This window comes from Sus scrofa, chromosome 5 (genome assembly GCF_054392235.1).
Source record: "Sus scrofa isolate SSC_HxYL_T2T_F1_AM1 chromosome 5, Sscrofa_HxYL_maternal_Yorkshire_Landrace_v2.0, whole genome shotgun sequence".
NCBI classification, from domain to species: domain Eukaryota; kingdom Metazoa; phylum Chordata; class Mammalia; order Artiodactyla; family Suidae; genus Sus; species Sus scrofa.
Genome location: NC_139387.1, coordinates 87,902,741 through 87,922,631, shown reverse-complemented (window position 1 = coordinate 87,922,631; position 19,891 = coordinate 87,902,741). Strand labels below are relative to the sequence as shown.

The 19,891-nt window shown below is 49.6% G+C and overlaps 1 protein-coding gene and 1 long non-coding RNA gene across 9 annotated transcripts in view; one reads left to right on the top strand and one right to left on the bottom strand.

Annotated features, from left to right (window-relative positions):
• The window catches only part of NT5DC3 (5'-nucleotidase domain containing 3), a 71,622-nt gene that overhangs the window by 21,351 nt on the left and 30,380 nt on the right, over positions 1–19,891 (bottom strand). For all 8 annotated transcript variants that reach the window (XR_014804174.1, XR_014804175.1, XR_014804176.1 and 5 more), the window contains exons 3-9: positions 12,215–12,289; positions 11,700–11,755; positions 6,260–6,350; positions 5,223–5,360; positions 2,674–2,734; positions 2,166–2,268; positions 1,542–1,643 (exon numbers count right to left, since the gene is read on the bottom strand). Coding sequence is in view for 5 of the 8 variants with exons in the window: in XM_005664189.4 (XP_005664246.3) it covers positions 1,542–1,643; positions 2,166–2,268; positions 2,674–2,734; positions 5,223–5,360; positions 6,260–6,350; positions 11,700–11,755; positions 12,215–12,289 (626 nt within the window). In the remaining 3 variants the exon portion in view is untranslated. The remainder of the gene's footprint in view (positions 1–1,541; positions 1,644–2,165; positions 2,269–2,673; positions 2,735–5,222; positions 5,361–6,259; positions 6,351–11,699; positions 11,756–12,214; positions 12,290–19,891) is intronic.
• LOC146403523 (uncharacterized) lies at positions 3,152–5,408 on the top strand. Its single transcript, XR_014804192.1, has 3 exons — positions 3,152–3,290; positions 5,076–5,192; positions 5,274–5,408. It is a non-coding gene; the product is annotated as an uncharacterized LOC146403523 (long non-coding RNA).

Sequence of the window (19,891 nt, the reverse complement as noted above, 5' to 3'; positions counted from 1 at the left end):
GCAGGGACCGAACCCGCCACCTCATGGTTCCTAGTCGGATTCGTTAACAACTGCGCCACGACGGGAACTCATTTTTTTTTTTTTTTTTCACTGCCTCTTTTTTTCAAACACCTTATTTTTAAGGGCTGCATAATATCCCCTCATATGGATGTTCCTTTCGGTCGTTTCTAACCTTCATCACGACAAATAAAACGGGGCTGGACGGAGGTGGAGGATTCTTAATCCGGGCACCCAGAGTGAGGGGCAGAGCTGAGCAGGGCCCCTCCCGGGGAGATTGTCTCAGACACCGTCTGGCCTCTGTGTATAAACACGGCAAAAGAGGAAGGTCCCCGGGGAAAGCAGAGGAGGCTCCTGCCCTGACCGCCCTCTGGAATCTAAGAAGAAAAGGCAGAAGGGCATTTTAGCAGGGACCAAGCAGTGAGCCAGCGTTTACTGCTGGTTTTGAGCAATACTCTAGTTTTTCCTGCGTTCTCTTGAATTGTCAGTTTCTGCACCTGGTTCTTAGGTTTGCTTCGTCTTCCAGGAGTCACTGGGACACTTGGAAAACTGGAATTCAGCATTATAAGAGGAATTTAATTCACTCAACCCTGACTATAAGGCACCAAATTATGATGCTTTAAGTCACGTAGCAGAGAGAGAAAGGCTGCAAGGTTACCAATTGCAGAACAGAGAAACACAGGTAAAAGTGTTTTAGAAGTAGGCCATTAGGATACAAATATGAGTTCTTTCTATAATCTTAGTGCAAGTGGGCAGGTTGACTTTCAGTGAACCAGTCTGTCTCACATGTTAAAAGACATTTTAAGATCCCTGAGTTCCCTGGTGGCTTAGCACTTAAGGACTAGTTCTGTCACTGCTATGGCTCAGGTTTGATCCCTGGCCTGGGAAGTTCCTTCGGCATGCTGAGGGTGTGGCCACACCCCCAAAAAAGGGAGATACCCAGCAGGTGGTTTCTTGCTGCTGCTGTTTTGTTATGCTTCACAATGCATCTGTACCTAGATCTAATTTACTGAGTGATATTAATTTTGGATGTTTCATTGCTGAAAATCGTGTTCTTAAAGCCTGAACTAAGAACCATTTCAGGAGTTCCCGTCATGGTGCAGTGGTTAACGAATCCGACTAGGAACCATGAGGTTGTGGGTTCGATCCCTGGCCTTGCTCAGTGGGTTAAGGATCCAGTGTTGCTATGAGCTGTGGTGTATGTCACAGACACTGCTCGGATCCCGAGTTGCTGTGGCTGTGGTGTAGGCCAGCGGCTACAGCTCCGATTCGACCCCTGGCCTGGGAACCTCCATATGCCACCAGTGTGGCCCTAACAAGACAAAATGACCAAAAAAAAAAAAAAAAAAAAGTTTCAATAGGTGTACGCTGTCTGCTATGTACTCATCTCACTGCCTTGAAATTACCTGCTAGAAGGGTTAAAAATCAAATGCTGTAACATTAGAAGCTTGTGATTTTCCAACTGGATTTCACCAAGACACATTACGTAAGTATTTACAGCAGCAAATGAATAAAATCTAGTCCCTAGAAAGATAGACACTTACCTCCGTTTATCGTTAAAGAAGTTTGGCTTCTCGGCCTGAACAATGACCACATCGAACAGGTCCCGCCAGTCTTTTCCAACAATATACCTCATCCCTTTGTCCCTGGAACAACATGCCAGCCATGTTAGTCTAACATTAAAGGGATTAACTATCCTCGCAAATTTCTCTTTCAGATTTCCAACTATTAGAAGTCAGACAGAAAGACAAACATCACATGACATCACTTATATGGAAGCGAAAAAAAGGATACAAATGAACTTTTGCAGAACAGAAAAAGACTCAGAGTCTTTGACAACAAATGTATGGTTACCAAAGGGTCAGGTTGAGGGGGGTGTGGATGGGGGGTGGGCACTGGCATATGCACACTAAGGTATGTGGAATGACTGGCCAACAGAGACCGGCTGTATCAGCACAGAGACTGCTACCCAGTATTCTCATAATCTATACGGGGAAAGAATCTGAACACGAATGGATTATTTTTAACAGAATCACTCTGCTGTACAGCAGCAATCATCACAACATTGTACATCAACAATACTTCAATAAAACTTTAAAAAATGAAAAAACAAAATCCATGGAATTCAGGAAGAGAGCCAGAAGCTAGCCAGGAAATGGAGGACTTACACAAAGCTACTGGGGCTATTGGTGATGAGAAACATCTTCTTGCCATGATCAGCCAGTTTGGCCAACACCGCTCGGGTCTGCTCGGCGTAACAGATATACTTTTCTAAGAGCAAGAGAACAAATGCAGACACAGATTCCGGGTGAAGTCAGTCAATCTACAAGTGCTTCCTACATGGGGCATCAGGCGGGCGGGGGGCGGGTGGGAGAGAAGCCTGAAGGCAGCTTGGTTCAAGGCAGTATGTTGGTACCCAGTGCATCAATAACCAGGATCCCTGCCTCTCTGCCTTCCTGCCTCCTCAGTCTAAGTGGGAAAAAACAAACTGGCTGCCGCTGCCAGCTCCTCTTCTTTTGGGTCAGGATTACATGAAGTTCTGAGACAAAGGATACAAGGTCCCTGCACTGCACTCAGAAAAGGTACTGCAGCCCCAGCTCAGCCCTGGCGTAAGAGGCCTGCTTAGTTACACAGCCAAGTGAGGGGCTGATCGTCACGATAACATCTGCTACGTACCAATATCTGCTTCGATCGCTCGGTACATGATTCCTTTGATGTGCACATCCCGAATGGAATCCTGTCAGAAGATACGTTTTTAATCAGCCAGAGTACGAGACAGTCTGGGTAAAGGGACAGATGAGTGCAGTCAGGATAATGACACTCAGGATAATGGCTGCAGAAGCCGGGCAACCCAGGCACTAAATGAAATCTAAATTCCGGTCCATTTATCACAGGCAGCCCCTGAGAAGAAACAGGTTTCCATGGTGACAGCAGCAGTTCCCAGTGCAATCTTCCCAAGAGCCTCTTGGAGGAGGTAATGTGTGTGAACAATTCTGAATAGAGCCCACAGGATAAACAGTCATTTATATGCGGTATCACAACCAAACGATTTCAGGTCATCTGGACAGAGGGACGCACTGCTCTTTTCATCTCTGCACCCTTCCCTGGACCCCAAGAGCAGGTTCTATGATCTAGAAAAAGTGGCAGAGACCAATGATAGGATCCACCTCGCTTCAGTGCTACCCTAGAGGCAAGAAGTGTCAAGGAGCCGGCAACTCGGGTGGAGACGTGGTCCAGCAGACACGAGGCGGAGCCTGGGGCCATGGCAGGTGTCAGGGCACAGCCCCTCTCAGGTAACTCTGAACAGGTCTACTACATTGGTGGGCACTCCTGGAGGCACAGGGGAACCTTCTGGAGCCAGCAGCAGGGGACTGGGCTGCAGGGAAAGCTGAGCCATAAGCCTTAGGAAATTGGTAGGAGTTACCGTCACGACTCTGGACCATAAGCTCAACCTCAATTACCTCCCAGCACAGGCCTGTTTCAACTGCACATCAGCAGTGGTGAAGAGCAAGCCGGAGCCCAACTTCCCGGGCTAAAATCCAGGCTCTGCTACTTCCTAGCTGTTATGTCCTTAGGGAAGTCACTCAACCTCTCTACGGCTCAATTTCCTTGACTGTAAAATGAGGGTGATAATACTTAAGGCACTACTGTGGAAGATTTAAGTATTGCATAAAGATTAAGCATTGCATAAAGGTTAAGTATTGCATAAAGGTTAAGTATTGCATAGAGCATTCGGAAAAACAGTGCCCAGAAGGTAGTAAACTCTCCATGTGTACTTACTAGTCATGGTAGTAACACCTGACAGTAAGCACTGAACTTCCTAGTAACTGTCTTTCCTCATGAATGCTGAGCGTTCAAACTCCAAGTGATTCGTAAAGATAAAGTATTTGTGTGAGCCAAAGAGAGAAGAGAAACTAAATATTTAGGAGTTCCCGTTGTGGCTTAGCGAGTTACAAACCTGACTGCTGTCTATGAGGATGCGGGTTCAATCCCTAGCCTTGCTCAGCGGGTTAAGAATTCTGCATTGCTATTGGCTGTGGCGTAGGCCTGCGGCTGCAGCTCTCATTCAGCCCCTAGCCTGGGAACTCCCAAATGCCGCAGGTGCAGCCATAAAAAGAAAAAGATATATAAAAATAAAAAATAGGAGTTCCCATCAAGGGGCAGTGGAAACGCATGTGACTAGGATCCATGAAGTTGTAGGTTCGATCTCTGGCCTCGCTCAGTGGGTTAAGGATCTGGCATTGCCATGAGCTGTGGTTTAGGTGGCAGACACGGCTCAGATCTGGCATTGCTGTGGCGTAGGCTAGCGGCTACAGCTCTGATTCGACCCTTGGCCTGGGAACCTCCATATGCCATGGATGCAGCCCTAAAAAGGCAATAAATAAATTAATTAATTATTTAAATTTAGTTCAAATAACACCAGGCTGATAATGAAAACTGTAATTCATCCTACATCTTCTTAAAATCCAGGATGTGGGGCAGTTCATATTTAAAATTAGTCATAAACACATAATAAAAACACTGTCGTATATAAATGTGGATCTTTAAAAGTATAGATATTGAAATAATAAATTATATATGAATAGATGTTTAGAAATACATATTAGAAGTAAATATAGGAGTTCCCACAGTGGTGCAGTGGGGTAAGCATCCAACTGCAATAGCTCAGGTTACAGTGGAGGCACAGGTTTGATCCTCAGCCTAGCACAGTGGGTTAAGGATCCAGCATTGCAGTAGCTGTGGCAGAAGTCACAGCTGTGGCTTGGATTCAATACCTAGCCTGAGAACTTCCATGTGCCATGGGTGTAGCCACACACACAAAAAAATACATGAATTATTTTTTTAAAAAGAAATAAACACATAATATATACAAACATATTTTAAGTACTACAAAAAGCTCAGTTTAAAGAATATATCTATAAACATACCTGAATATGAATTAAATTAAAATTTATAACACAAAGCTACATAAATGATGTGTTCAAATATGCACGTGGAAATCCAGATGACACTACGAGTCCCTTCTTACCAGCTCTGACTGACTGCTAATTCTCCTAACAACACAACATCTTTCTTAGGATTTTTCAGGGTGAACCTGCAAATAAAGGAGACCGCGGGCAAAGGACGGTTTCCAGCAGCACGCCGACCAGGGAGGCTTAACGAGGCTGTCACTGCTGCTGCGAAGCTGGGAGAAGGTCAGCGTCGTGACCCCCACCTGCCCCCACCTTGACGTCTTTGTACAGGTGGACGGGCTCATAGTCGATGTTGTTTTTCAGGAAGTGCTCGTTCACACAGGACAGCAGCGTCATCTCCGGCAGGGAGAAGATGTCCATGAACTGCTTCATGGTGTTTCCGTGGGAACTCTGCGGGCGGGAGAGACACTTCAGCGCATCTGGACACGTCCCCGGGGGAAGCTGGCCCTCGACACCAGGCCCCTCCCACGAGGAAAGGAAAACTCCAATAATAAAAAGGTTAAAATGCAGACCTGGTTTCTTGTCATTCACGGCAGAGCTGAGGCCTCCCTAGCGTGACCGGGACACCCCTGGCCTCCCCCGGAATCCTAACCACGCTCCTTTCCACGCGCCTGTGGCCCATCCCACTGCCAGCTCCCACGCTGTCACCACACACAGGCGACAGCTGGCGAACCAGTTCTTGCCCGCGGAAAGGCATTAAAAAGCCACTAACTCTCCTGAATTTGAGCATCCCCACCAGCCCCCAGGGGAGCTTGGGAAAGACCCTTTCTCCGAATGCCTGCGGTGTGTAATACTAAGGTTACCAGCTGACTGGGCATCTTTGCTGCATTTTGACGATGTGAATAAAAGAGCACATCTAACAGGACAAGAAGCAAAAATTCAAAGAGTAAAGAGGACCATAAAAGTTAGAAAAGCAGAGGGTCCCCTTGGGCACAGGGGAACTAACGTGCTGCCCTTCATCTCAGGGGAGTCGACAGCTGCCATTACTGCCAGTCCCCAGGGACTTAATCCAGAAAGTGGGGACCCACCCGGGGAGGCAGCGGCAAACAGGAGCGGTGTAGAGGGGCTTTCAGAGGTCGGCGGGGGGAAGGGCTGAGAAAGGAGACTCATGAAAGAACCAGGGGAGACTCTACCGTAACCATCTCTCTCAAACAGGGGCACATCCCAGATTTCCTTGTCGATTCCCTAGGAACAGAGAGTCTGGTAGCTCAGGATCCTAAAGCTGCCAGGCCACGTTCCGAGGAGGGAAAAGTTAGTCTGCTTTAAATAAATAAAGAGCTTCTCCTTACCTTCCCATAAAAGTCGCTCATCTGTTCCAAAGGCACATGGGACCCCTCATACATTTCAATGACTTCCTCATCGGGGACCACGCTGAGGCCTCTGGGAAAATCACAGGCAGGGCAGTCAGCATCCACAAGAGAGAACAATGGTCTTCACAGACCTCTGGCCAACTGCTGGGGTTTTTCAATCGACGTGCAAAACACTCCTGTCACAAGGAGGCGGGATGTGCCACTGGTAACAAGATGCTGCTACTATTACTACTGCCACCATCCTACTGGTAACAAGGGCAGGACAAATGATAGCTAAGACCACGTGGCACCTGCTGAATGCCAGCTATGAATTCCAGAGTCATTCACTTAATTCTCAGGAATCCTAGGAGGGAGGCGCTATGATTCTTCCCATGTTCCAGCAGAAGCAGCACAGGTCATGGACCTCGCCAAAGGTCGCCAAAGAGCAAGAGGTAGGTCAGGACAGGGTCCCTGGCTTTCCAGCTGTGGGGCCCAGGCTCTTCATTGCATTGCCTCCCTCAGCAAGGAGGTTACAAGGTCTCTTAAAGACTTGCTTGGAGTGGGGTGGGCTGTTTTGTTTTTTTTTTTTTTCCCCAAATGTTTTTCATACATTAGGGCAAGAAAGGCTGGCTCTGTCCCCATCATCCTCCTGCCCTCTGATACCCTGACCTGAGAAGGTCAGTGCTGAGGCAGGAAAGTGATGCACGCGTGGGGCTCGGGTGGACTAAACCCTGTGAGAAGGCAGGAAGCCTGACACCGCCTCTGGGAGGAAGGACCCCAAATGCTGCGCTGACAAGAAAAGCCAGCTCCCCCACCTGGAAAGGTGAAGTAACATCCTTCACCTGCCTGCTTCCAGAAACTGCAGCAGGATCTGCAATGAATCCTGCTCCTCCAGAGGGAGCACGGAATCCTGGAGTCCGAGTGGCCTGAATTCCACCCCTGCCGCTGCACCTGTGTTGTAAGCAGGTGCTCTCAGCCCTGGGGCTTAACAGTCTCACATTTCCTCACCTGGAACCACCCCGCCAGTGTCATGAAGGGCAACGTCTGTTCCCCGTCCCACCCTCTAGAGGAGAAGGTGCCCGAGCAACAGACACCACTGGTGAGGAAACCACCGAATGACTGAGGGGACACACGCAGTGCTCCCACAGCAGTAAAAGTCACTCGACTCGACATTCAGTTACTTGCATGAGCAGGCTGCTATTAAAATACATATTAAAAAATTTAGCTGACGCATTACTTTACTGAAAATATCATTTCAGACTCTTTCCTCCACTCTCCACCCTTCTCTTATTTTAAAAAATATTCAAGGGGATTCACTAATATTTTGCCTCCAATTTTGATTAACTTGTAAGAACTACTAGTCTCTGAAAAGCAAAGGGCACTGTACTTCACTTCATCTTTGCTCCAGAAATCAGATTAGACACTGGGACTAAACCAGATCATTCTAGACAGTGACCCTGGAAAACAGCTCTTGCCACAGTGGCTGCAGTCAGCTGTGCGCACCCCTAAGGCTCTCACGGGAAAAGGAGGAGATACAAAGTAAAGGGACTCTGCAGGGTGAGCTGGTCCCCCCCCCACAACTAAGCACCATCCGATCCTTTCGGAGCCACGGCCACTTCTAGGACACATTCACAAGAACGTGGTCACACAAGCTGCATCTTTAAGGTCCACGTAACCAAATGCCAGCTTAAAAGACGCAGTGAACTCAGTGGGCCACAGTCAGCTGAGCCCCTGGGAGGCAGGCCCCGGTGGGTGGGCGGCCGCATCTGACACAGCGCCAACCAGCACTGAAAGCAAAATGGAACCTGTGTCCCACGACCCTGAGCGCATATGAGAAAGGTCAGGAGCACAGACCTGAACAACTCTGCCTGGGGTTCAAATCCCAGCTCCACTGCGAGGAGGTAACCCAGACACATGACAAGTAATTTAACCTCTTTGGATCTCAGTGCCTTTTTTTTTTTTTTTTTTGCTTTTCAGGGCCACACCTGCGGCATATGGAGTTTCCCAGGGTAGGAGCTGTAGCCGCTGGCCTACACCACAGACACAGCAACTCAGGATCCAAGTTGCATCTGCATCTGCGACGGACACCACAGCTCACGGCACCGCCAGATCCCCGACCTACTGAGCAAGGACAGGGATTGAACCTGCGTCCTCACAGATGCTAGTCAGATTTGTTTCCGCTAAGCCATGATGGAAACTCCCTCCGTGTCATTTCTTAAATGAGGGACTTGGTAACAGCACCCACATCCGGGTACTACTGAGAGGACTAAGCGAGCTGCTGTACTGAAACAGTAGCTGGGATACAGTGAGCTCTGTTAGATTCTGCTGCTGTGACTGTGACGGGGACAGCCGAGCGTTACACAAGGTTTCTGTGAACTTAGAAGCCGGCTACCAAGCGGGACTGCCTGGGGAACCAGCCCGCCCTCTGCCCATGGCACCCACGGCCTGCACACAAGGGGAGAGCCAGCCTGAGGCAGGGGCTGCGGGACCCTGAGGCAGGCACGGCTGGGATGCACGCATTCCTCCCCACCAGTCACGTGGCCACTATCCCTTTGGAGGGGAGAGAGAAGGGTATTTTCCTTTGAGCCGGTTGAGAACTTTCTTGAAGCTGCACACACATTGAGCAGCAGGGCTGGGTTCACACTCACAAGTTCGGCTCTAAGGCTACACACGCACCCCCTCTAGCACCGAGACCCCAGGGACCTTCCCAGGACCTAACCCTGAGCGCTCCTTCCCCTTTAAATGCCTCAGCGGCTCCTCCTGCCAAGCCCTGCCTGTACCCCTAGCACCTATCGAGAGGGACGATTTACCTACAGAAGCAATAAGACAGTTAGGAGCCAGAGGGAGGGCAGGGAGGGGAGGGGAGGGAGACAGAGTCAGGTGGAGAGGGTGACATGAGACCTCACAAGTGAGCCATGAAGCAGGATGGTGAGATTCCAAGAAGCAGAGAACAAGGAAGACGGCATCCTGGGAGAATGCCAGCCTGGACAGATGCCGGGCAGTGAGAAAGGAGAGCTCAGAGGAAAGGAGGTAGGTGTTGTCTGCACCCACCCAGCATCCACCCCCTCTGAGGCTGCCTGAAACTGCTGGGAAGAGAAACTCCCCTTCCTCCCTTGACCTGGAGCTGGAGGCGGGAAGCCTGGTGCTGCCAGGGGTCACCCTGCAGAAAGGCCTGCTGTGAGCCAACCCCAAGAGGAGGGGCCTCAAGAGATGGAAAGAGTTCTGACAACAGCAATCTGACCCCTGGAGATAGCCATGCCTGCAACAAGATCAGTCCCTGGACTACACAATTAGTGAGTCCAAATTGAGTTTTTGCCTAAGCCACTTTAAGTTGGGTCTCAGCCACTTGCAACCAAGTCTTAACCAATCCAGGAAGTGAATGAGCTGTATATGGAAGAAGAGGAAGCTAAGGGTTTAGAGAAGACGGATGGGAACTTTAACAAGAGATCTGGGCTCTATTCTCTGGACAGTGGGGAGCCATCCAGGATTTCCGAAGACAGAAAGGGACTGTTGAGGGCAATGCTTTCCGATAAACCAGCCTAGAAACAATGTCCAGGATGGAGCGTGCTGCCGAAAACCACAAGTGCCCAGGAGAGAGGGAATAAATGTCCTTCTCCTCCCGAATAAGGTTAGTTTGAGTTACTGAATGAGTTAAAACAAAACCCTTATGGCAGCATATGTCCCATTGCAAGACTCAGTATTTGTTAGCTGCTTTTCAGTATCCCTGATATTACTGTTATTACTCTCCTCATTACTACCTTCTCCCTCTTGAAACAGCATTAGAATGACAGTGAATGAACCAAGAGAATGACAGTGAACAAATAATCTCCTCAAAAGGTCAAAGGAGGTGAGAGCAAAGACATGAGCAGACAAGACATTTCAACATGTTTTTGGAAAACAAACAGCAGGTGAAGAGGAGGCAAATGACTTAGGAACACTGGGAACAGGGCCTGCGAGGGGACACCAACGGGAGGAACTGGTGAACGACCAGGTTCCCAGAAAGGCTCAGCCCTGTGAGGTACAAGAAAGTGACTAGAGGATGCGCATCAGCAAAATGCGAGAGGAAAGCCAGGAAGAGGAAGCGGTGGGAACCAGGACACAGGGAAAGTAACAAAGGGAACTCCCAGGAAGAGCAACCACAACAGATCAGAGCAGGAGGGGGCAGTCAAGAGAAAAAAAAAAAGTCTTTCAAAGATTATATAAAACATTTGAGCTGTGGGGAAGAACATACACGCTTGCTGTCTGTGATGGAACATTTACGGAAAAACGAGAGATACCTACGAAGAAAACTAAGTAAAAAAAATAAGGCCATTAAACCTAGGAAAAAACCAAACACGGTACAAGAAAGAAAACATCACAGGGTACTACGTGGCTTAAGAATGAACAAGACCTGCAGAGTCATGACGCAAACAAACAATGGCAGTGAAACAACCAAAGAGAGTTTTGGGTTTTTTGGTTGTTGGTTGTTTTTGCTTTTTAGGGCTGTACCTGCAGCATATGCAAGTCCCCAGGCTAGCCAGGGGTCAAATTGGAGCTGCAGTTGCTGACCTACACCTCAGCCACAGCAACTCTGGATCCTTAATCCACCAAGAGAGACCAGGGATCAAACCCACATCCTCACGGATACTAGTTGGGTTTGTTTCTGCTGAGCCACAACAGAACTCCCCAGAGAAGGATTTTATCAGGGTTAAGAGAAGAGCGTGTCCGTGTGGGATAGCCAGTCCTCAGCCCTCACAGCAGGGACGATGCTGACAATTAATAAATTAGGAAACAGAAATGTAAGCATGTTGTTCAAAAACAGAAAGAAAATAGCAAATATGTGTGTGTATACACACTCATACATACCCAGACGCACTTGCACACAAACCCTATGTATATAAATCCACACGCAAACCACACTCCTAAATCATCCCACCCCCAAATTTGAGAATTAGAAAAAGTAAAACCCTTCATTTTTCAAAGTGACAAAGGTTTCTCACTGAGCTCAGTACTTTGACTCATTCTAATAAACGAGGGTGGAGGGGAAGGTTTTAGTACCTTAATACTCAACTACCGTGGTGGAAACAAGAACCTGCCACCGACCTCCCTCCCCACCCAAACCTCCCCGGCAGGACCCCCACCCAGGTGGCCGCCCTCCCTAGAGTCCTCCAGAGTGCTTCCCAAGGGTCTGAGCACACGTCCACCATCGCCTGGGCCACTCTGGACCAGGGCCACGGGTTTACTCCCACCTACACCCCGAGGTCCTGGAGGACACCCTCACGAGCAAGACAGGAGGCTCAATAAATGTTTCTGGATGAGGAAAGGAGTGAATGAATGAATGAATGATGCGCAGATACACACACCCTACAGCCCTCCCATCGCTCAACAGCCAATGGGTCCTGAAAGCCAAAGCCACCTGGGCTACTTTGGGTGAATGGAATTTACCTCCTCTTTCTCTTACCTGTAGACAGTTCCCAGCTGGATATAATGAAAAGCATCGATCTTCATCAAGACCGCCTTCAAAAACACAAGCACATGCACACGTAAATAATGCACAACCATCCGCACAGTTAATGAAACTTCCAGGTGTCGCTGTAAATCCTATCACCATCAAGTTGTAAACAGAGAATCACACTGTGGGTTTTTTTTAAAAAAAGATTGGCTTGCTGATTAAAGCACTGTGCACCTCACTGAGGAAACAGCCTATCTGCACAAAAATATGACTACCAGCTCCTCCTCAAAACATCAAAAGGGACGGACTACTGGAAAGAAGCACCATCTCCCGGTGGCTAAATGCTCTTCCAGGGCAGGTTCCTGAAAAAGACTTTGTCTAAAGATGTTTTGGATAATTTAGTTCTGCAGCCCCAAAGAACATAATTCAAAGTCAATTTACACATTGAGCAAAGAAAAGCACCAAGAGTACATTTTTATTCCCAAACATGTTAAACTGCAGAGAAACACGAGAATTAAACCTACCCGCTGCACGTCATAATGAAGTCCACGAATTGCAAAGTCTGGGTCATACTCATATTTCCTGATTTCCACGGGATACTAAGAAGGAAGAAAGGAACTGGTTTTAGCTGAAGTTCAAGAGCACGTCCACACTTGGCCCCGGTACAGAGGCTGTGGCGGCTGGTGCACTCTGATGGGAAGCTGGGGTCGGAAGGGACAGACCACAGCCTGCCCACCCCCTCGCCCTTCCAGACCAAGCACCTCCAGGCCCAGCCACAGAGCCCTCCCTCCTGCCCCACTCCCTGTTCACCTGCCCCACACAGGTGAGGCCTCACCCTCCCTTCGACCCCCTCCCCTCAAGCTGCAAGGACCCCTCAAGCATCAGTACAGTCCAGATGTACTCAGCTCCAGCGCTGTTTGGGAACAGGTGGCTTGGCTCCCCTGATATTTCCCAATCATTCACCTGTCCCTCCTTCTACACAAAAATCCCAGCTCCCTCCTCGCCCACCACCCCAGGCATCCAAGTCCTTCCCACTCTCCCCAAATCTCAGAATTAGGAGCCCAGTTACCCCGCTGATAGCGCTGATGCATGGAGCATTCTGTCTGATGCTCCCACCCAGCTGGCCCCACCACGCCCACTGGACAGATGGGACCTCGGCGGCTCCTCAATGGGGGCAGGGAGTCAGACTCTCCCCCCTCTGGGCCAGAACATCTTCTCCAGAGTCTCGGGAGGCTGTTCCCCGCCCCCCCACTCCCCCCCACCCCCACCCCGGAACTCCCAATCACGACGTGAACCACTTAGGTAAAACCCGAGACAACTACCAGCTGGCACAGGAAACATCTCCACGAGGCTACACTGCTAACTCCTCACACACGGCCAGGGTCACATGTGTGCGAGAACATTTCCTGGGGCCACGAGGCTGACCTGCAGGTGGCAAGTTTTCCCATCCAGCTGTACAAGCACTGAGTCAAAGGCCACATTTGGGCTCATTTATCTCACAGCTGCCACGTGTGCCAAGAAATCACTCAATGCTATTTCCACTCCTGGGCGTCTCCAAGAATCAATCCTGCACCCTGTGCATGGTCCTGCATTTTTACTGACACAGTTCCCTCCCTCCCTCTCTCTCCCTCCCTCCCTCTCTCTCCCTCCCTCTCTCTCTCTCTCTCACACACACACACACACACACACAGAGCACCACGGTCCTGCTTCCCGAAGTGAGGCCAAGGGACTGCACACCCCAGGAATCTCCTTTTAAACTCAGGAGGGATGAAGTAGGGGTAGGACAGAAGGGAGAATTTTAAAATATTCTCAAGGAGTCACCCTGGGGGCTCAGCAGGTTAGGGTCCGGCACTGTCACTGCAGTGGCTCTGGTCCCCGGCCCAGGAACTTCCACGTGCCGTGGGTGCAGTCAAAAATAAATGAAACATTCCCGAGGGAGACACTTTCCCTGAGCTGAGGCCACATGCCACATGCCGTACCAGACACAATCGGTGACTTTATTTACTGCTCACGGCAGTAGCACGAAGCAGGGAGGCCAGAGTGCTCGCTTTACCACTGAATGATCTGAACAGTGGCATCAAGAAACCTGCCCAGACCCCCAAAGAGGAACAGTGGTTGGACCAGGACTGGAAGCCAGGTCCGTGTCACGCCATCCGCCCCAATCACCCCAGAATCAGCTCTGAACCCAGCCTAATGACCAGATGCTCACCGCGCCTGTGACAGCAGGTGCTGAGTCTGCCCAGTGGCCTTGCGGTCATGTTGTCGGTTGAGGGACTGGGCGTGAACGAGCAGAAGAGCAACCACTAGGAAGTCTGGTGGCTCCTTCTCTGGACGAGGTTAATCGGGCTCCCCAGCAGGACAGAGGTCACAGGGGACATGGCCCCGAACCCACTTGCATCCCTGCCTGTCACTCCCACTGAGCATCTTGGGGAGCCAGTCCCAATGGATCCCCGTATTTTTCAAAGGTCCAGAGATTGAGCAGATGACCCAGAGAACCGACAGAAGCAGCTAGAAGAGCCCAACATGACAAGGCTATGATGAAGGACACAGGCCCTGGGCTGAGGGACTGAGTGTCAAATCCTAGTCCTACCATGTGCTGGCTGGGTGACCTTGGGCAAAGTCAACTGTCACCCAAGAGTCCTACCTAATGGAAAGCAGAAAGGACTGAGGCTAGAGATGCCCGGGGGAGTCAGGGCAGCCTCCGGCACACAGCAAATGCTCACTAAAACGAGTGGCTTTGCTGGCCTGGGAAGGCCGAGGCCTGGGCTTTAAAGACCCACTCTCCCCGCCTCTGCTCCTCTCCTGGACGACCTCGGGCAGGTCACTGAACCTCTCCAGGCCTCTTCCCTCGTGTGGAAAGTGAAACGCTTCGACTGGGGTGACTGCTAGGCACCACTCCTGCCCCTAAATTGTGATTTCCCATCTTACAACCAGCCAAGGCAAAAATGCCCTCCTGATGGAACCCTTTCCAACACACACACACACACACACACTCTCTGTCACACAGACAAACACAAAGCAACTCTGGTGGGAAAATCATTAACAGTAACATCTGGTCGAGGAGGCTAAAGACGCTCACGTGGGCCAGGAAGTGATCTCTCTCTCCAATGACCTACAGCTAGATTTTTCTGGACTCTTCGAGCTTAGAAATTCTCCAACAGCCAGAAAAATATGACTCACCCAATGTGTCATGAAAATTACTGGTTGTCTCTGAAAGCAGGACGAAACATAAACAATCAATGACCTTTACCTGGGGTTTTTTATGAAAAATCTTCTGAGTTTCATTAACTGGGTTTGTTCCACTTGTGAATGCAGTCTGGACAGGCGAGTGTGTGTAAGCAACGATCAAGGCTTCCTCCTTAAAACGCTACAGAAATGTTCTTTACAGCTTCAAGCAAGGTAAACACTACAATACTGCAGAGAAACCCAGGAATTCCCTGAGGGTGTGTAATGCCTAAAATTCTGCGGCTTGGCCATGTGCCCCCTTCCTGGATAATTCCAGAGCTCTGGATAAAGCTAATGTAAGGTTTAGCCTCCACATTACAGCACTGCCCGGGAGTTTTTGAGGCCCCGGAGCCTTTAGATACATGCATTTTTCAAATGTCTCAATTTGATATTTATTTATTTTTGTCTTTCTAGGGCCACACTCACAGGATATGGAGGTTCCCAGGCTAGGGGTCCAATCGGAGCTGTAGCCGCTGGCTTATGCCAGAGCCACAGCAACATGGGATCTGAGTCGTATCTGCGACCTGCACCACAGCTCACAGCAATGCCGGATCCTTAACCCGCTGAGCGAAGCCAGGGATCAAACCCATGTTCTCATGGATACTAGCCAGATTCGTTTCCACTGAGTCACGATGGGAACTCAATTTGATATTTAAAGCAACCCAAATGACGAGTCTAATTAGAAGCAGGGCAGAAGGATATAAAAACGAAGTTCTCCAAAATCACACAAAACAAGAAGCCAGAACAAAATGACCCGCATCAGAGTGGCTATTCCACACCAAACACGAACCTCTCACTCAACGTTGGGATCCAATGACTAGGTCAACTACCGACTGAGCACATACCTCGTGCCAGGGCCTGGGAATACAGCAGTGAACAAAACCGGCACCGTCTCTGCCCATTGTCTGGGAGGCAGGGACACCATCCACAAGTCAACACACGGTACTGAGCCTTGCAGGGGTAACTACTAGAGGAAGCAGGCATCCCTAAAAGGCTTCAGAGATCTGGGGAAAAAAATGAAGAGCAAGGCTTGGGGCAGCCTGGAGCCAGGCAGGATCTGCACACCAGAATTGGCAAGGCCCAAGGTAGGGGTGGGTCTGACGGCTGAAGGAGCAGCACAGAGGTTGGTGTGGCTGGATCAGAGCCAGAGCAGGTGGGAGGAAAGGCTGGCAAGGAAGCTGGGGGCCTGGGAGCCCTGGAGGCCTCTTCAGTGTGATGGGAAGGCTTGACGAATGGGTAAAGGTTCACGCGTGCTACAGAATCGAGAACAGCCCAAGGGGCAAGAAGAGAAGCAGAGGGACCATGAGGTGGGAGGTGACAGTGGCCTGGACCGTGGTGGTGGCAGTGGGCGGGGGAAGAAGTGGATGGAAGCAGGATGCATTTTGCACGAGTAACTTTTGAATGAGTGACGAGAGCTCACAGCTGCAGAGTGACTTCCTCCCAGAAAGCACAGCCTGGAAAGAAAGGAAAGGAATCTTATCGCGGAGAGAGCTGGTAACCACCCGCTCAGCCAGGCACTGAGGGCCGGCCCGGTCGGCGGTGCCAAGTCCCGTCGTTGGTATGCACCCCTGCCAGGCTGCGATGAGAACGGAGCCCCACCTCCGTGGTCTTCCTCCCAAATCCACAACCCTGTTCAGCCGTGAGAAAGCAGGAGACAAATCCCGAGAGGAGGACATCCTGAAAAACATCGACCCGTACTCTTCAAAATTGTCAAGGTCATCAAGAGGTCACCGAAAACAAGGAACCTGTGAGAAACCGTCACAGCCACGAGACACCTAAGGAGATGCGACACCTAAATGCAATGCGGTGTCCTGGATGGGATCCCAGACCAGGATAAGGACACTGGGTCAAAACTACGGAAACGTGAACAGAACCCAGACTTCAGCGCATCACACTCTGTTAATGCTGCTGCTTCGGTTGTGAAAGATGCACCACAGTCACGGAAAAGGTTAACACAAGGGGAAACCAGGCACGGGCATTCGTTCTGCATGACCTCTGTAACCCTCAAACTCTTCTGAAAGGAAGTTTCTCTGAAAAAGAGAGAGCAAACCTGCTGCAGTTGCTGAGAGATCACAGGTGGAACAGAGGCAAATGTGAGGGGTCGTGGCTGGTGTCGGGCTTTAGATTTGAAAAACCAGTGGGAGCAAAAAAAAGTTCCCCGGTGGCCGAGCAGGTTAAGGAACGAGCCTTGTCACTGCTGTGGTGCAGGTTCAATTCCCGGCCTAGGAATTCCGCATGTCGTGGGCAGAGCAGAAGGAAGGAAGGAAGGAAGAAACACTGGGTGAACGTCGGAGCCCATGAATCGTCAGGAACACTGATGAGGGTGCAAATCTGGAAGATGAAACCAAGAACACGTCTACATGGCCTTCCTGTCCCTTGGCGGACGTACCAAATGAAGACAAAGATACAGTTATTACCCAACATTTACTCCCATTTTTGTAAAAACTTGTTCTTGGGGGGGGGGGGAGAACAGGTAATTATGAAGGAGCTGGAATTTGTACCTTTGCTTTTGGGGAAGATGCTAAATTGCAAACGTACTGCTCTATTACTGTGCATGGCAAAAGCAAATGTCTTTCATCTCTGCAAGTACTTTCAGTCTTTGGCAGGAAAAAAATGGCACTGAACTCAATGCTTCCAACAGCATCTTGGAAGAATTATTTTTCAAATCCCAAACAAGAGAAAAATCTGCATAAGCATAATTGCCTCTATTAATATGCCTGATATAATTAGTGTTATGACATATCTCCTTTGTCAAAGCCACAAACAACATAAGGGGAATGAAATTTCAATGAACTTAAATCTAGAAGCTTTTCTAATCATAATGATTGCACCTTTTTTCCATCTATTTCATCTCTCTTTTCCCCTAAATTTCATAAATTTTTAATCTTCATGAATATTTCACTTTCATATGAGTAATAAACCTAGAGAGTAGAAAGAAAAGGTGTTATTAATCCCACAGGAGGCAACATGAATAAAGGAGCGAGCAGCTCTGCCTTGGAAATGGATCTAAATTCAAATCCTTGAGTTCCCGCTGTGGCTCAGCTGAAACAAACCCGACTAGGATCCGTGAGGATGAAGGCTCAATCCCTGGCCCTGCTTGGTGGGTTAAGGATCCAATGTTGCCATGAGCTGTGGTGTAGGTCGCAGACTCGGCCTGGGTCCTGCGTTGCTGTGGCTGTGGTGTACGCCGGCAGCTAGAGCTCCAGTCCGACCCCTGGCCTGGGAACTTCCATCTGCTGCAGTTGTGGCCCTAAAAAAGCAAAATAAATACATACATAAATAAAAATAAATTCAAATCCTGCTTCTGCCCCCTACTGGTCTTTTGGCCTTGAACCAGCTGAACTCCATAGGCCTTCGTTTGCTCACTGTAAAACACAGGCAGTACCTCTGTGCAGGCTGTCACGCAGATTAGAGACAATAGTACTGAAAGCTAACCTTTACTGAGTGTTTTCTACGTGCCAGGGACCTTACGTAAATTAACTCCTTCAGTTATCACAATAACATTGTGAAAAAAGTACAGTTACGGTGACCATTTTGCAGAGGAGGAGACTCAGGCCCAGAAACATCCGGTCAATTGCTCAAGATGACCTAAGAAATAAGTGGCGAAAGTCAGGATTCAAACTCCAGCAGTCAGGCTCCCGAACCAAAAGCGCAGAGCAGACAACCAAGTGGCGGTGCTGTTGGCGTCAAGGCTTCCATTTTACAGGTGATGTCCATCCGGCCAATGCTGCAGGCGCCCTGGAGCTAGAAGGCCAGTACCGCACAAGCTCCCTTCAGCTCCCTGGGGGGTGGGGGGACGCCCGGCTAGGCCAGCACAGAGGAGAGCAAGGGTGGGCCTCCCTTGCTGTTACGCTGCCTCCGTCCTCCAAGGCCAGGGAAAGGACCATGGGTTAGATTGAAGGGAGTCTTGCGAACAAACGGAGAGATGCAGCTGGATGGCTCGTGGCCAGATGGGCTTACTTCTGAGAAAGTGGCCATAATGAAGAGACTCTTGGGGCTGAAGGAAATGTTATTTTTGGCAAATGTCATTTCTGCGTTTTGAATAAGGAAACATGAGTTTCTCATAAAATCCATTTATAACCAAAAGCTGAGGGGACTAGGAAATAGACTGCATTAAATCGTGAGGATCCGGGGAGTTCCCACTGCGGTGCAGTGGGTGCAGGGTCCAGCATTGCCACAGCTGTGGCATAGGTCGCTGCTATGGCTCGGACTCGATCTTTGGCCTTGGAACTTCCACATACCCTGACCGTGGCCGTGGCCCACCCCCAGCCCGCCTCTGCGGATACACTCCTTCCAGACGCCGCTGACATGGCACCTTCTTTGTTGTTTCTCTGACTCCCTTAGGCAGAGAAGGTGTTCAGCCCCCTGGTGGAGGCCTCACAGACATCGGGACAAAGAGCTAGGTGTGTTATTGTGATAACTGAAGGAGTTAATTTACGTAAGGTCCCTGGCACGTAGAAAACACTCAGTAAAGGTTAGCTTTCAGTACTATTGTCTCTAATCTGCGTGACAGCCTGCACAGAGGTACTGCCTGTGTTTTACAGTGAGCAAACGAAGGCCTATGGAGTTCAGCTGGTTCAAGGCCAAAAGACCAGTAGGGGGCAGAAGCAGGATTTGAATTTATTTTTATTTATGTATGTATTTATTTTGCTTTTTTAGGGCCACAACTGCAGCAGATGGAAGTTCCCAGGCCAGGGGTCGGACTGGAGCTCTAGCTGCCGGCGTACACCACAGCCACAGCAACGCAGGACCCAGGCCGAGTCTGCGACCTACACCACAGCTCATGGCAACATTGGATCCTTAACCCACCAAGCAGGGCCAGGGATTGAGCCTGCATCCTCACGGATCCTAGTAGCACTGAGAACCTATGTCACTGCTCTGTGAGAAAAGAGGGCAAAGGTCCACAGCTGAATCTTCACTAACGACTAACCTGGGACAGTCTTTGCCACAGATGTCTAAAGATTTTTAAATTTTTA